General features: G+C 49.6%; 9 protein-coding genes across 12 annotated transcripts in view; 4 read left to right on the plus strand and 5 right to left on the minus strand.

The window, feature by feature from the left end:
* Positions 1–57: 57 nt before the first annotated feature.
* Positions 58–2,751, plus strand: FOXG_03738 (uncharacterized protein). Of its 3 annotated transcripts, XM_018381579.1 has the most exons (3): positions 58–1,018; positions 1,065–1,133; positions 1,181–2,751. In XM_018381579.1, the coding sequence occupies exons 1-3, from the start codon at positions 344–346 to the stop codon at positions 1,406–1,408; spliced, it is 972 nt and encodes a 323-aa protein (XP_018238103.1). In that variant the 5' UTR covers positions 58–343; the 3' UTR covers positions 1,409–2,751. The 3 variants fall into 3 exon arrangements, with proteins under 3 accessions (XP_018238103.1, XP_018238105.1, XP_018238104.1); XM_018381581.1 differs by having other exon boundaries at positions 58–1,133; XM_018381580.1 differs by having other exon boundaries at positions 1,065–2,751.
* On the minus strand, positions 375–2,804 carry FOXG_03739 (uncharacterized protein). Of its 2 annotated transcripts, XM_018381582.1 has the most exons (2): positions 1,581–2,804; positions 375–1,374 (listed from the first exon to the last, which is right to left on the minus strand). In XM_018381582.1, the coding sequence occupies exons 1-2, from the start codon at positions 2,463–2,465 to the stop codon at positions 1,276–1,278; spliced, it is 984 nt and encodes a 327-aa protein (XP_018238106.1). In that variant the 5' UTR covers positions 2,466–2,804; the 3' UTR covers positions 375–1,275. The 2 variants fall into 2 exon arrangements, with proteins under 2 accessions (XP_018238106.1, XP_018238107.1); XM_018381583.1 differs by having other exon boundaries at positions 375–2,804.
* A 649-nt stretch (positions 2,805–3,453) lies between these two features.
* On the plus strand, positions 3,454–5,573 carry FOXG_18639 (uncharacterized protein; the record flags this gene model as incomplete). Its single annotated transcript, XM_018398775.1, has 2 exons — positions 3,454–4,923; positions 4,988–5,573. The coding sequence occupies one exon, from the start codon at positions 3,454–3,456 to the stop codon at positions 3,655–3,657; it is 204 nt and encodes a 67-aa protein (XP_018238108.1). The 3' UTR covers positions 3,658–4,923; positions 4,988–5,573.
* On the minus strand, positions 4,266–5,456 carry FOXG_03740 (gelsolin; the record flags this gene model as incomplete). Its single annotated transcript, XM_018381584.1, has 1 exon — positions 4,266–5,456. One exon carries the CDS (start codon positions 5,454–5,456, stop codon positions 4,266–4,268), a length of 1,191 nt encoding a protein of 396 aa, XP_018238109.1.
* A 295-nt stretch (positions 5,574–5,868) lies between the features above and the next one.
* FOXG_03741 (uncharacterized protein) lies at positions 5,869–7,188 on the minus strand (the record flags this gene model as incomplete). Its single annotated transcript, XM_018381585.1, has 1 exon — positions 5,869–7,188. One exon carries the CDS (start codon positions 7,186–7,188, stop codon positions 5,869–5,871), a length of 1,320 nt encoding a protein of 439 aa, XP_018238110.1.
* Positions 7,189–7,651: 463 nt separating this feature from the next.
* On the plus strand, positions 7,652–10,507 carry FOXG_03742 (uncharacterized protein). Its single transcript, XM_018381586.1, has one exon. The coding sequence runs from the start codon at positions 8,314–8,316 to the stop codon at positions 10,057–10,059; it is 1,746 nt and encodes a 581-aa protein (XP_018238111.1). The 5' UTR covers positions 7,652–8,313; the 3' UTR covers positions 10,060–10,507.
* A 482-nt stretch (positions 10,508–10,989) lies between these two features.
* Positions 10,990–12,212, plus strand: FOXG_18640 (uncharacterized protein). Its single transcript, XM_018398776.1, has one exon. The coding sequence runs from the start codon at positions 11,432–11,434 to the stop codon at positions 11,657–11,659; it is 228 nt and encodes a 75-aa protein (XP_018238112.1). The 5' UTR covers positions 10,990–11,431; the 3' UTR covers positions 11,660–12,212.
* A 1,703-nt stretch (positions 12,213–13,915) lies between these two features.
* Positions 13,916–15,256, minus strand: FOXG_18641 (uncharacterized protein). Its single transcript, XM_018398777.1, has 2 exons — positions 14,065–15,256; positions 13,916–13,954 (listed from the first exon to the last, which is right to left on the minus strand). The coding sequence occupies exon 1, from the start codon at positions 14,591–14,593 to the stop codon at positions 14,075–14,077; it is 519 nt and encodes a 172-aa protein (XP_018238113.1). The 5' UTR covers positions 14,594–15,256; the 3' UTR covers positions 13,916–13,954; positions 14,065–14,074.
* Positions 15,257–15,347: 91 nt separating this feature from the next.
* FOXG_03743 (uncharacterized protein) overlaps positions 15,348–15,655 on the minus strand; it is a gene marked incomplete at its 5' end in the record, with an annotated part of 654 nt that continues 346 nt past the window's right edge. Inside the window, one exon of the mRNA XM_018381587.1 lies at positions 15,348–15,594. Within this exon, the coding sequence (XP_018238114.1) occupies positions 15,487–15,594 (108 nt within the window). The 3' untranslated portion in view covers positions 15,348–15,486. The remainder of the gene's footprint in view (positions 15,595–15,655) is intronic.

A 15,655-nucleotide genomic window follows, 5' to 3' on the forward strand; every position in this document is an offset into this window, starting at 1 on the left:
CGGGAATCCGGCCCCTGTCGGAGGTGCCAAAATACCATAAAGCCGATCCCGTGGGCCATCTCCGACCGAATTTGAGCATCACCGCGTCGGGGCCCACATTACCTCGACTTGACCCTGAACTTGGCCATGTACTTTCTACGATGCGAGCTAATATCAGAGTTTCGACATCGACCCAGCCTCAATGATAATATCGATAGCCCTGTGTATAGACAGGGGTGACAAATGCCATTCAGAAGCAATAAATAGAATGGATATATAAGTCCTCGATGCCCTTCTCCTCGAACCATGAACTCATCATCATTATCGCTGTCTAATAGCCTCAATATCAAGCTCATCTTAGAGAATGAGTGTTCGAACACAACTTTTTCCTCCGTCTCCTACCTTCACAGAATCTTCCCTACCCTCCTTGAACTTCAGGGTATACATCATCACGGGCGCAACATCTGGTGTTGGTCTGGAACTGGCTAAGATTCTCTATTCCCGCTCAGCGATCGTTTACATAGCTGCACGTAACTATTCCAAGATCACGTCGGCCATAAAAGAGGTGCAGTCAGCGTTTCCTGATTCAACAGGACGTCTTGAGTCACTATGTGTTGACCTTTCCGACCTCCCAAGTATCAAGCCTGCAGCTCAGCAATTTCTCGCTAAAGAAATAAGACTCGATGGTCTAGTGCTCAATGCTGGTGTCATGATGCCTCCTGAGGGTAGCAAGACCGAGCAGGGGCATGAGTTGCAGATGGGAACAAACTGTTTGGGCGGATATCTAATGTCGCGACTTCTCGAGGAGCTTCTGGTGAAGACCACGGTTGTCGCAGACGAGGGAACTGTTCGAGTTGTATGGCTTGCAAGTACTCTTCAGATGGGCACGCCCAAGGGGGGCCTTGTCTGGGATGAGGTAAAGAAGGAGCCGAAAGTGGTCAAAGACCAGATGGAGAACTATATGATGAGCAAGGCCGGTAATCTTCTCTTGGCCCACGAGACTTCTCAGCGATTGGGATCGCAAGGAATTATATCAGTGGTGAGTTTGCCCTCATGGGAGTGACAGTGCGATGCTAACGAGGTAGGCTGTCAACCCAGGGTTCTTGAAGACGGAGCTTCAGCGCCATATGCCCGGACCTGTGTCTTTCATGATGGTAAGTGGACATACTACGTCTTGGGCAAATATGTTGACGATATGCAGGGCCTCATGTTTAAAGCGCCCAAGTATGGAGCTTATAGTGAGCTGTTCGGACTGCTGTCACCAGATATCACCGCCGATAATAACGGAGTCTTGATTTACCCTTGGGGTCGCATCGGATGCATCCCAGATGACATCAAGGTGTCTTTGAAGAATGGACAAGAGGGGGGTACTGGCCTCTCAAAAGCTTTCGCTGACTGGTGTGAGAGAGAAGCTCGTCAGTACCAGTAGTTGGTAGGCCAGCAAGAAGTATTTGGTTTGGTAGAGTGATTTCCATTTAGATCTAAACAATCTCACACGGGTATCATATCATAACTTATCCCCAACGCCGTTGTACAAAAGAAATCATGGTCTACTAGAATTCGTCCTTTTTCTCCCCTGTCCTTCGTTGCTTGCGACTGACCTGGTTTAGTCGTACGTCCACCACCACCGGCCGATGGTCCGAAATAAAGACCCCATCTTCATATCGCGAGTTAACCACCGCAAAGGCCTTGAATTCGATACCGGTCGGGTCGTGCACGAAAATGTGATCGAGGTACATGTCGTCCCATGGGACTGTAGTAAATCCAGTGTAAGTATACGACGAATGTCCATAGCGCTTACTCTGAGGGACAAGGCTCTTCACGTCGTTCATGGTTTTGGCGAGATGCTTGTAAGCCGCACCGCTGGGGGAGGAGTTGAGGTCGCCACCGATAAAGACAGGTATAGTCTCACCGTCGAGTATAGACCAGGTCTCAGCAATATCAGTGATTAGTTTTGCCGAATTAGCACGAGCTTTCTTCCCCTTGTGGTCGAAATGTGTACACATGTAGACCATGCGATTGCCCGTAGCGGCATGTTGAAAGCGCGCGACGGTGACAATCCTTGGAAATGCGGCGTCCCATCCCCTGGAACCAACTTTCTCAGGCGTGTCGCTCAGCCAGTATGTTTTCTTGTCCTCAATATTCCAGACAGAAGGACGGTAGAAGATTGGGGAGAATTCATCACTTTGGCCGCCTCTGCGGCCGATACCATAGTAGTCCCACTCGCTTCCCAGATCTTGTTGGATGTCTTGGATTTGCGGATACAATGCTTCTTGCATGCACACAATGGATTCAGGTCTTCCAGAAGTCTCGTAGTTGATTTGGGCTGTTAAGCGTGGACGACGAACGGGCCATAATTCCTCACCCCATTGGGGCTTGTCTGGTGCGAGGCGAATGTTGTAAGTGACAAGTCGAACATCAGTACTTCGAGATAGAGGCGCTGTAGCCGCGAGTGCAGCGGAGAGCACAAGAGATGTAAACTTCATTTCGATTTATTCCGATGGTTTGTGGCTGATGGAGAGAAAAACCATATGAGGGTTTTTGATCCCCAGTGGCTTTATGATCGGTTTGCTTTTTGGTATGCTGTTGTGGACGCAGTTGACGCAGCTTTACCGTCGATGTTGTCACTGACAAGATTCGGCACCGACAACCAACAAACTACAACGTTTATTGAGGCTGATGCAGATTCCAGTTTCAACATGTAGAATTGGGTCATCGGGGGTAGCGGGACCTCTTGTAGGATACCGGCGGAAGGTTCGGATTCACCCGCAAAGAATTCTATGACGATCACCAAGAACGAGCACCCAGTGAAATCGATAGTGTCTGTAGCCACTCAGAGCGTCGTACGCAATGGGCCTCCGTGGCCCCATGTAAGTGGCGTGCATTCGCCAGGCCCAAGATAAGCTTGGTTGGTTGTTATTCTCATGGCTTGGTATTGGCTGAATCATTAGCATTGGGTTGCATCCCCCACAAGCCGACTAGCACTATCTATCCGATCGACCCTTGTATAATTCTTGCACGAGGCACTTTATTAGGCTCTTGTTTGACGTTTTGTTCACTGTAACTACTGACTTGTATGTGCTGCAACTCTAACATTTGCACTATCACACCGTATCCTCTTAAGAGTTCCTCGTGGTGTGGTCATGCATGATTCTGTTGGTCCAGTCAACGCTAACAGACAATACACATGGGCCTCGTCAGTGTTGTCTCACGGGCTCCGCAACATGCCAAGAGAATAAGCTCACAAATCATTGATAATCTTTGAGCAACGGGCAGATTCTCTTGCTCAGTGCAAGGAGCGAGCATCGGAGTCAATCAGTCCCTGGTAAAAAAGCTAACCCAGAAACTCGGCGGTCCAATTGCCACTCATGTTGCATTTCTCATCCAAGTTTGTCCCCAGCTATAGACAGAATAAAGTTCACGCTATAAAGAGGGGAAATATGAGTGTAGTTTCAAGCTCCATGAATGATCAAGATGGCTGGTACAAGTCTACAAGGTTATGCCAACCCCGAACTGATGATTCTTCCGTATGTGCGCCGAGAGACGGTTCGGAAACAAGTACCGCACGGCGTGGCAGTTGAGTTTGGCAGGGCATATGTCATGACCACGGCAATACAAGGTAAACTATGCGTATTGATGGCCATGTTGGACTCGACCATGAGCTTCTCAAGGAAATAGTATCAGGTCACTAGACTTCGGGAACGTCGATAACGAAGCCAAAGCTTAAAGAAATCAACGGCTCAAATAAGCGCGAAGTCTTCTGAACACGCGTCAGATCATTAAATCGGACGGAGTTAAGACTTTCATGCAGTCAGCACCTTCTTACCTCACCTCAGGCGACGATCCTTCGTAAGATGCACATTGTTGGGCAAGCGAACGCCCACTTACCGATACCACAGGTCTGCCTCTCAATCCTACTCGGCGTATATAGACAAAAGCACCAACAAGAGGTTCAGTTTTCTTTTCTTAAGACAACAAAAGTCCTTGTATCGAGCATGCTCATATGCTTAAAAGCCCCATAAGGTGGCTTAAACTTTCCCTGCGCCTTTGACCCCTGCTTCTAGAACGCCTTCTGTGAAGAGACGTGGAAGCTTTCAAGCGGGAACTGACTGGGCTTCAAACAATAAAGCTTGGACACACACTATCGCAGGAAAAGAGTATTGGACCATATCTTCGTCGATCCTCCGCGAAGATGCAAGTTGCCGTTTTCAATGAGAGGCGTTGACTAATCTTCAGCATATTCATAACTCAACTTCAGGTCGGACTCAACCAGCCTCGCGAAGCACTCATGCAGCAAGAGCTCTCGTAAAGGCCCGACTCTCGCCACCTTCAACAACCTTAGCCACAGGCGTAAGATATGCATCTTCATGTCCACTCTCTGCCTGTAAATGCCGCACATATGCCTGCGTAACCTTGAACCAGCTCTTCTTCTCAGCGGCGCTCGATCCGCTTCCCTGCCAGACCCAAATAGCTCTTCCGCCATCATCAAGCAAGAAAACATCGTCGCTCTCCAGGTCATCATGCAATATCCGCTCGGCTTCCTTGACAAGACCAAAAGAGAGCTGTCCTGATGCGTCGCTGAGTCTGAACAGCTTCTTGGACGCTTTGTCAGCGGTGCGAGGAGTAAAGGGTTTCTTGCAGTGGAAGCCTTCGCGCGGTGTTTCGTCATCGCCGCCGAGAAGATCGACAATTCGTCGTGAGCGGGACTCAGTCTGTGCAATAACTTCGACTTCTGAGTGTTTTGCGACAGTCATGTCGTGTACGATCTGAGCTGCCTTGGCCTTCTCCATTGGACTGCAATCCTTGCCCTGCCATAACCAGATCTTGTCGCCAACATCCAGCACAAAGACATCCGTGTCGTCTAGGCTTGTCCAGGTGGGCTCGACTTCGTGAACTACAACTCCATTGGCGCCAGCGGCTGGGTTCTTAAACACACGCAGCAAGGTGAGCGTCTGCTTTGGTTCCTCTTCTTCTTCTACGTGTCTGAACCCAGACTCAATTCCGCCAGACCGAATAGAGATTCGTGGGAACAGTGCTAGAAAGTCATCTGAAGGCGCTTCTTGAATTTCTCGATGTTGGGTTGCCGAGCCTTTGAGGAACTCATCCAATTCGACGGTCTTGTACGCCGCGGTACCTGCTTCATCCTGTGACGTATGCTTTCCCAGCCAAAAGAAGATGTCGTGAACGAGCTTCTCGGTACCATCATTACTGCCAATCAGTTCCGAGAAGAGTACGATAAAGCTATCGCCATCATAGAACTGGCCGTACTTTTCCTTTGGCCAAGGAATGACCTCGAATTGCTCAATGCGCCAGATAAATAGCCCAGGCTCGACGCCAACTTTGCCATCCTTCCAAGCTGGCTCCGTAAGCGCCGAATTGTACTTGACTTGATGGTCAATATCGGACCCGATCAGCTCGACGTTGCTATCCTTGATATCGTATTCCTTTGGATGAACGAGGCCTTGATTTGGTGCCATGTTTGTTTTGGCTTTACGGTGAATGGGGTATAAGAAGGTGTAATAATACTGTAATGATAGGTTTTGTCCACAATGTTTTGAGGCGTTTGCAATTCTGAAACAAGCAAAGTCCCTCCCTTGATTGATATGTCCTCTTTACGTGAGATTGCTCCATGCGGGGAGAGCTTGTGCCCTGATTGGAGCTCACTTGGCATTTGATGACTGATCAAAGAGGCGCTGAATGCGACCTGACGATCTTTTATTATTAGAACATGAACCAGATACAGGTTCGACAAGCTTGAATCACAACTCAGATATGCTTGGTCCAGGTGAATCACATAGACAAATCCACATTCATTAACAGTACGAATATCCAAACAAGCTGAGGACCTCGTGATGCCCTGATCGCTGCTATGCTTTTGATCTGCCAAGTTTATCGAAGATTGTTCACTACACTTCCCACCATCACAGCGACCTCTCGGTCCCAATTCACTTCCGTCTTCGTTCTAGCCTTTGATCCCGTCAATGCGCTGTGTAACTGAGATCCCTTGACAACGGCCTGGCGGATTGCGTCTCCAACCGTGTTCTTATTCGTTCGTAGGGTTCTAGCTACGACACCTCCACGATTCATGATATCCTGCACACGCGTAGCGAGACTGCTAGCCATGGTCCTCCAGAAGAATGAGGCTAGGCTTCCAGTCTCAAGATGTGCGAGAAGGAACTGGAGTAAGCTCGATTGGGTCGGTTGGCTGGAGGTGGGGAGAAGAGGGTGGGCTGGTGGCTTTATAGTCTCGAGGACAGCCTCAAGGGAAACTACGTTTTGACACTTGGCCATAACATCAGCCAAGGCCTTATCCAGTGTTGGTAGTTGGCCCAGAGAACGAGATAATGCCGTAATGCTTGCTTGTAGTGCCGATCGTATATAGGTTTCCAAAGACTGAAGCAGCAGCCTTGGGACCCATTTGTCGGGCTTGAAACCGGTGGTTGGTGATAGCAGGTAGAGTGCGGTCAAAGCAGATGCTGTCCGCGCCTTGATCTCTTCAACTTGTGCAAAGGTCGATGTTGGCTGCACGGAGAATTCGCGAATGGTGCGCTCCGCCCGCTCGCGGACTGATCGATCGATGGGAGTTATGACTGTATCCTGCAGACTCTTGACGGCGTCCACACGGTTGAGTCCAAAGCCTTCTTCACCGGGAGCTTTACGATCAAGAACTTCTCGTAGTGACAGAATTGTGTAAGCACAGCGTACCAATGCCCGATGGTCCTCCTTGCCGGTTCCGCTGTCAAGCTCCGAATGCTGAACCTCAAGCTGTCGACCAAGCTGTAAGCATCGCCCAACCGAGCGACCAAGCTTCAGAGTCTCCCATAGCCGCAGAGCGACGAGTCGGACCTCATCTGCTTCAGCATGTTTATCAATGACCTCCTTCTCAAGCTGGCGGTAGCTGTCGTTCAAGCTCTGGATCTGGCCATCCAATTCACCGACAATTTTTTTGGATGCTTGTGTCTGTTCCTGAGTATAATTGAGCAATGGGACGGCCGAGCGGGTCGTCAAGACATCTATATGCGAGTCAATCTCTTGAGCATCGAAGAGAACACGAGATAGGGGCGTAGAGAGGTCGAGGGGTGTATCGTTAGGGTTATTGGTCGAAACAACGAGCGTATTCGCAAAGGAAGCGGGGGAGAAATCAGGGTCGAGGAAGGTCTCGTAGTCGATGTACGACGGTTCTTCGTCGGCTATGATGTCTTCTGCCATGGTGTATATAGATGGATGAGATCTCGCTGCTGGCTCTCGAGGTTACAACCGTTGACAGCTGGTGATGTTGGCGCAAGCTTAAAGTGTGCAATTGGCTCTTGGTGGGTGTTCTGGAAGCTTGCTGGCCTTTTCGGGCATCGCTCTCCCGCAGGTACGTACCCTTCACCTAACCATTCCGCATCTCAGGCACTTGAAGCAAGCTCTTTGGCTTGGCGGCTCTGGCGGAGCAGAATGGATCCATCTCATCGCCGCGGGGATTAAACGTGCCTACTAACCGTCCGTACAGTAGCAGCGGTATTAGCGGGAGAATGCCCTGTGTTTGGCACAGCAACCAATGAACGCTTGAGTGTAGGGCCTGCTACAGTGAGGTCATCACTACATGGGTGCTAGAAGTGGATTGATTTTGATGCCGGGTCATGGCATGATGCAGGTGCTTTGAAGAGTTGAATAGCCCTCAATTCTTGGCGTCTTTTGGTTAGACTTGGCTGCAAGTGATTTTAAAGAAAGTCCAGTATTTTCTTATAATCAATGCTGATCCTTTTCGCCCGTAATCTTCATTTCCCGAGTATTCCGTGTCTAATAATTCAGTATGAGAGAATTTCGGCATGCAAAGACGGACCGCTCGGCGTCTCCACCTCCACACCCTCGGAAATACGTACCCAGAAAAAAAGATGATTGCCATCCACTCAGCCGCGAGTCTTTTCTCCATCGCAACGGCATGCCCGGCATATCCCATTGCCATCCAATCCGCATCTAACCAACGATATTTTGTTTTTCTTGACCACTTCCCTCCTACTCCTCTCTTCTTCCTTTCTTCATCTCGACGTCGTCGTATCTCTTGTCGGTTGGGATCTTCGTCGATTTGAGCCATGTCCTGATGCGTTCTGTTGTTGAATCGACTCATTTCTACTGATTGACAACCCTCTCGATTCCTCAAGGGTGAATTGCCCGTATATACATGAGCAATCGCATCGCGACAACTACACAGTATCTGCTCAAGATTCGTTCGAGTCTTCCGCTTGCAGTGTTCTCCTCAATACTCGAAACGACCCTGATACCCTCCAGAGCGCATTGGCAGACGAAAATAACACGCACTCGTGTCAACCTCGACATCGATTGCCCAACATGAACGGCTTGATCGAGGCCTTTGCCCACATCTCGGCTCGTGCCGTAAATGAATGGCCAGAGGGTGATAAGGGTAACAGCAGCGACACCATTCTCGGCGGCGTCCACTTCAACCTCACCACCCTCAAATACTTCAACTACACATTCTACAGCAACAACACCATCTCCAACAACTCCAAATGCTACCTGACCTTTGCGCCCTATACTCCGGCTTACGTCTTCCCGAACGGTACATGGACCAATGCCACTAAGTGCTATTCCGCGATCGAGAACATCAAGACTCGTGGTTTTGTCGGAATTGGTTTCGCTGTTGCTTTTGGAATTGCTCTTGTTCTCAACCTTACTGTCCTGGCCAAGCATGGAAAACTCTACGTGCCACGCGATTCGCGCTTCTATCCCATCGGTCGTCGCTGGCAGTGGTACTGGGCCTTGTTCAGTGCGGCGGCGGCTCTCATCAGTCTCTTTGTCGGCGTTGATATCGACCGGTACTATCTCCAGGAATTGCCCATCACTGTCAATGTCTTCTTTTGGTACCTCCTCTGCATGGGCACTGTCGCTATGACTTGGGAAGCTGTTCGTCATTGGGGCTCCTGGCAAGAAAGGCAATATGTCGATCCTAATCCGTTTATCTTGCGCGACGATGACCGTCGTTCCAAGGTTGAGTTTTGGTTGCCGTTGTGGTTTTACCTCTGGCTGTGGCTGAACTTTTTCATGGTTGTTCCCCGTAGCTGGAAATTCACCCAACTACAGCATTCGGAGGAGCAGACATTGGCCAAGGCGGTCCCTGGAGCAACTAATACTCGATTCAAGGTCGGCGCCTTCTGTCTCGTGGTAGCCTGGCTCACTATCGTCTTTTCCCTCCATCACTCGATCAAGCATTATAAGCCCCGACACCGCGGCATCGTCAACCGCGCTGTTGGCTTCCTTCGATACATCCCTTTCCGCTTCTGGCTTATCATCCCTCTGTCAGCGGCTACCATCGCGTATCAGGCCTTCATCTCATGGGAGTTTAACTACTCTATCGTCAAGTACAACGGAAACATCCCTGTTATCTACTGTTGGGGCTTCCTGCCAACTCTGCTCATCCTTTACATTCAGTATCTCTACGGTTTCTTCAGCCCTAATGAGGACAAGGATCTGATTCGCAAGAGACGAGAGCGTGGTGAGATGATCAACCGAGAACTTGGCATCGTCAACAAGCCTGCCTGGTGGCACCGTGTCAGGGGTGACCATCTCCTCAGCTTCAAGGATAAGCTTACTCGCAATGTTCATGAGATCGGAGGTGGTAGGGCCACTGGTCGACGTATTGAAGGAGATGCGGAGCGAGACCTACGTGAGGAGGCTTTGGCTGCTGCCAGAGATGATGATATCGAGATGGGCCACATGCATCGCCCCCTGGACGCTTCCAATAACCCACGCTCTGATCGGGCTGGCACTGCTTCCATTAGCTCCAATGCCTCGCGAACGTTTGTCCAGCCATACACTGGTAAGAATGAGCGTCGCCGTCATGAGCGCAATATGGAAGCCGTCGCCGGCATTCTCTTCCCTAACAACCTCGCCGAGGACCGAGCTCGCCGTGAAGCGCAACTTGGACTCGACGGCCCCCCTCCCCCTCCTTATATGGACGGACAGGGCCGGGGTCGATCCTCCGGACGTCCCGGATCTACCGGTCGCAGCAATAGCACCGAGACGAACAATTCCATTAATGCTCCTCCCCAGCAAATCAGGAGTATGTTGGATATTTAAGAGATGGTGCCTTATGACGCTGTGAGCATTGATACTTATATGAGATGAAGTTTAGGATTGTTACGTCGCCCTGCATTTTGTCATTGGGCATGGTGAAGCAAAAGAATCTATTACATGAATAGTTGACTACGAATTTGCGGTGTTTTTCATGGGAAGCTCTGTCTGTCACTCGCGTTATACACCAATACTGTTAGATATGACTATGTACGAAAATCAATATGTTTAATGATACACATTTCAGATATTCTTTTTCGAGTGCTCTCCAACTACATGATATGGTGGGCAAAAGATTGAATTCCTAACATGTACGTAAGTTTAATAGTTTGGGATGGATGGACTGGGTTCGAGAATACAACACTCATGCCGAGCTTGTCTTCGAAACAGTTTCTACGACAATGAAGAGGAAACAACGCCTGTTATGTTTATCATGTCAATTAGACACTTGCCAAAGAGCTACGCATCTTCCTGGGGTGTGATTCACAATTAGACATGCTGACTATCAAAATAGGTTACCCTGTAGCAGCACCATAACAGACGATGGCCACCCATCACTTAGGATCTGAAAGAAGTTCAAGGTTTGTAACAAATAATCCAATTGCTAAGTATCAGGCACAGTGCATAAAAAGTCGCCGCATTATATCTAAAGAGAAAGCACCCCCACGCGGTAGCTGAAGGTTACTCCATGTCAACCGCAGGGCAGACCACGTCGAAGCATCAACAGTACGATTTGGCAAGGACCCTGGGGATCGACACTAGAACCATCATGATGTCAGCTCTTACCACATCTGGAGTATCAGTAGCTTAGTCTGCAGGATAATCACATGCGGGGATGTCCTCCAGCTTAAGGCAATAAACTACTTGGCGTTGATCACGGAGCCTCAAAGCCGGGTCTAGATGTGAGTCGTGGGAGTATATGAAGGGTAGCTCATCATTTAACACTTCGGGCTCCAACACACGGACAAAGTCACTAGACATGCAGAAGGAATATCGCCTCCGCAGAGGCGCCGTCAAAGAGACACGGTAGGAAAGCAATACTTGTGCAACAGTACGATATATCATAACTCCCCGAATGGCGCAGGGAGGGGCAGTCAGCACGAGCACACCAGGTCAAAGGCACCGAAGAGAACCGAGAAACAGTTCTAATAAACAAAGATATTGGACGTGGCCACAGAACCGAGGAATGATGGGCCGTCAGACTTGGGCTACACCTCCGCACGATATGCGATAGTGATAGACTTCAAGGGTTGCACAGGAAGATCGTGAATCGAATCATGAGACTTTGACGTACATACGTACATGCAACCACGCACGCGAATGAGGATACCTGCATGAAAGGCCCTTGAGGTGCATGCAGTCATGATGCGTAGCAGCCATGTCTGTTGGGGACAAGTCGGGTTCAGAACCCGACCGTCAAGAGGAAGCCCAACCCACTAGAGTTAGCTGCATTCAGATCCAGGTTCAGCTTCACGATCGCAGGCCTGTTGATCTGAGAATCGACTTTAAAGGTCAAGGTCAATCAGTAAGTGAGGCTGAGGCGATGAGAGACATGTCGATGGAAGATCCACCAGAAGCAGTTAAAGCTTCCGAATTTTGGGTTTGAGCATAAAAGAGCGGTGTAGGATCAAAGGCCTGAACGAGAGGTTAAAGACAAGACGAGACAAGTTCAGGACAAGACAGGTAATTGACAAATGTTGTGGACCTCTATCGGGCAATGGTGTTAGCATGGCCACTAGCATGTGGCTTGGAAACAAAGACAATTCAAGACGACATGAAATTGAGGGTCCGTGTGGAAGGTGATAAGACAATCAGAAACCCTCAAAATTCCAGGACATGGCAAAACATTGAATAGCGAGGTTGGGAAGGATGGAGGTAAATTCGAGATATCTCGGCTGGCAACATACTTGAAATCGACGAACAGAGTGGATTTCGTTGCAGGTTCAGTCAAGTCGCAGTCCCTTGCTTCACCGGTCGCCCACCTCCCGACCCATGAGTGATATTCCCCTGCTTCTGGAGGGAGTTGTCACATGGGTGTGGTCGGAATAAGCGGGCGCGGGGCTCAACTGCGTGTCCTCCAAAAAAGAGTCATCGAATGTCGTCGTCAACATCGAGTTGGTGTGCATGCCAGCACATGGAGGTTAGGTCAAGGGTGCAAGTGTGGCATCCTTTGGGGACCATGTTACTCTGGTGGATAGGTCTGTCGTCAACCTGCACCGTGCCTTGCATTTGGTGGCATGGTTTGGAGACCAGGCCAGAGGCTAGGATGAGGGCTCGGACAGTAGTCCAGGAACGATTAAGGTACCGTACATATCAAGTGAGATGATTTTTACAATGGGGGATATCGAGAGTTACTGCGCTCCCCAGGCATGCGTATAGTATTCGACAATATTGAAAGAGGCGCTTGTCTCCTAGCAACCAGCGGTTGGAAACGACTAAAAGGCGGTAAGCTGGTCTGTGGCTCATCCATTCCTGAGGACCAGGCTTCTGGCGAATCCCCATGTTACATGCTATTTCGGGAAGAGAATGTCTCGTACTTGGTGCCTGGAAATAGCACTGGAGGTAAATCCATCTAGAAGCTCAAGGCTGAACAGACGTGCCAAACCTTCAGTATAGCTCGTCATGATGAGCCAGGCGATTGAGTTGAAGAAAGACCCTCAATGTTGATCAGCAACGCCAAGTGGAGCTGTCAAGGCGACGAGGCGCAAACGGCGGCTGCTTTAGAGGCGGCTGGTTGCGTAGTTTTAGTGTATATGCAGGTCAATTCTCGCATCTCTATCGTGATCCTTGATACCGATGCGAGAAAACGGTATTAAGCGATGGGATAGAACTCAAGGCCGAGGTGTGCAGAAAGGTTCAGAGGGTATCGGCCGGGTTGCCTGTCCAATTTTAGACTTGCCCCAGGTACCCGAAAACACCGAGACAAGCAATACTCCCATTCAAGATCTGGCGGCTGAAAGAGGAAAACGAAGGAAAAGAGGCTGGAAGTCTAATGGTCACCGCCAGTTGACTGGATTGCCACCAATAACCAAGGTACCAATGGAATTCGAGAACGGGCATCTCTTCAAACGCTGGTCCCAGAAGCTTTGCTAAATGTCCGATTTTGAGTGCTTGGCGTTGTGGACATGGTTATCATTCTCATTTCTCAAAGCCAAACGAACAAAGAAAATAAAGAAGTTTAAGGGATGCAGTAGTGCTACAGTACCTAAGCCAATTAAAAGATGAAGACGGACAGACAGCGGCTGAAAGGGTTTCTCAGATCATCGGGATGTGTCCATAGCATCCAAGGGAACCCTGAATGATGCAGGACAGTGAGAGTGGGCTGTAGCAATAGTCATAAGCAGCCGAATCAGGTGTGACCTGCCCAAATAATACATCGAATCTTGCAGTGGATAGTGCTAGAAGATGCTTCGTTTATTTTCCACCATCGAGTGCTCATCTTTTTTTGACCAGCGACATCCCACCTGCTAATCTCTTATCGATAAAGGGTCACAGGACGCACTGATGACGGGAAGGAGGGGGACGTGCATGAGGGATAGACAGAGGGGGTGGGGCAGTTACCGCCTCTAGCTCTAGCTCCAGCTCTAAGGTAGCGGAGGGGCGAGGGGTTCAACAACGAGGATGAGACGGGAAGGAGGGGTCGAGTATTCCAGGGAGGTTAGGTGGCCCCAGGGAGCAAGGACTTCTGACATTGCCAAAGTTCACTGGTCTAAAGGCCTGCTAAAATATACCCAAACTTCCGTACCTAAGTCATTTCACCACTTAAGATACAGGCCCTAAGTTCTCTTGCCTCCCCTAGCCTCAGGCGGTAGATACTGTACCTCTTGTATGATAAGGTACTTCTATTTGAATGGGACCTCTGTATTAGCGGCTCCATCCAAGGAGAGCCTATAAGGTACAGCTAAAATTGACAACTCAGATCAGCAAAGGCACGAAACGAAACGAAGGAACAAAACAACCACGGAGCTGGCCGCCTCGGAAAAAGAGAACCTTCATGGCTGGAAAACATACAGTATCCATCTCAAGGACCCTTCAAGGGATACGCCAACCAACCACCAGGAACTCTAGAAACCTTCTCTAGGCGACGCCAAAAGTCAATTTCAACCAGCCGTCCCATCAACGACGTTTTCCACGCCTCAGGATCACAGTAGATCGAGGCGAGAGAAACGAAGTCGATCGTTGACCGTATGGTATTACTGGGTTCATGGCTCATACAAGTTCCATGGCACAGCAGCGTGTTGTATATGTTGTCGCTACAAGGAGAGTACGGGAAGATGCTTGCAAGATCACAGATCACCATCCATCGGTGGACGACTAGAATCCTTCCATTCGCGCACCAGGTGAGCAGCTTGTGAGCCTTGAATTGTAAATGCATTCCTTTCAAGCTGCATGCGCAACGTCCAGCCAGAGCTTGCAGAAACGCAAATGCGAGCCATGTTACTCTCTCCGCACGCCTTGGCTCTGCTCCGTGCGCCTCATTTATGCGAAGAATTGTGGTGCGGGACAGAACCTTGAACTCGCTGGACAGATTCTGTTGCATCGGCTTCTACAGAGTCGATTAGAGCTAGATTCGATGTTGATACAATGTTTTATTGCTGTGCTCCAGCCTCTTGAAGGGTTCATGTGGCTAGTAGAGCTTGGACTGGTGGTTCCTTGGCTATGGGATGAATGAAGTACCTGGTTCTTGACCACGATCCACCAGGTACGCTAGATCCATCCGCAAACATACACCGCCGTGAGATGCATGCAGGCAAACACTTTGGAGACACCTGCTGTTTGGCCTGCATTGAGAGAACCAGTGTGCTGGCAATTGACCCTCAATGCGTCATACGAGGTCAGCATTGAGTTTGTCCTGACTTGCACGGCATCTTCGGAATCAGTGGCCAGCCTCTTCCTCATGCTGCAAACTATCAAATGCCAGCTCAAACTCCACAACGACCGTTACCTGCTACCGAGATACGCCCATGTGTATTCGATTTGCGACATTTCACGTCATTGCTTGCGCCCAACGGCGCCAGTGCGATGGATGGATCTCGTGGACGTGTCGAGTGGTAGACCTTTCATGCTGGAGCTTTCAAAGCGACGGTACCTTCCAATTTATCAGACCGCGATATTGGAAGCGAATTACGACGCAGCAAAGACATGTTCAACATCGGGAGAGATGGGCTTTATTTGAAAGGGTTGCATTGTGCTTTGATATAGCTTGACTCCCCGCACGATGTTCATCATCGACCTGAATCTCAAGCCCACCGACCTACGGGATCCAGGCACCATTATTCCCCTGCCCACCTATCATAAAGCTGAGAAAAAGTAACTGTGTGTTGATGTTAGGGACGCGGTGAGGGGTCTGTATCAGATTACATCGCATGGGTAAGCCGGCTGCATCCAGATGACCTGGATTATCTGCACCGACTGGGAGACGATGAACAATCCTTATTGCCTCCCAGTCTGCTCGGCATCGCTTATTGGAATCATGTTTTCTAGGTATGCTGCTGCAAGCGTGTCTATGGCAACCGAGAATAAGATTTGGACAATCTCCATCTGAACAGTGATGAAAGCCGGAATCGTGTTGTCGTTGCAACAAATTTGTGGACTTGCACGG

The sequence above is a fragment of the Fusarium oxysporum genome, chromosome 4 (assembly GCF_000149955.1).
Source record: "Fusarium oxysporum f. sp. lycopersici 4287 chromosome 4, whole genome shotgun sequence".
Taxonomy (NCBI): domain Eukaryota; kingdom Fungi; phylum Ascomycota; class Sordariomycetes; order Hypocreales; family Nectriaceae; genus Fusarium; species Fusarium oxysporum.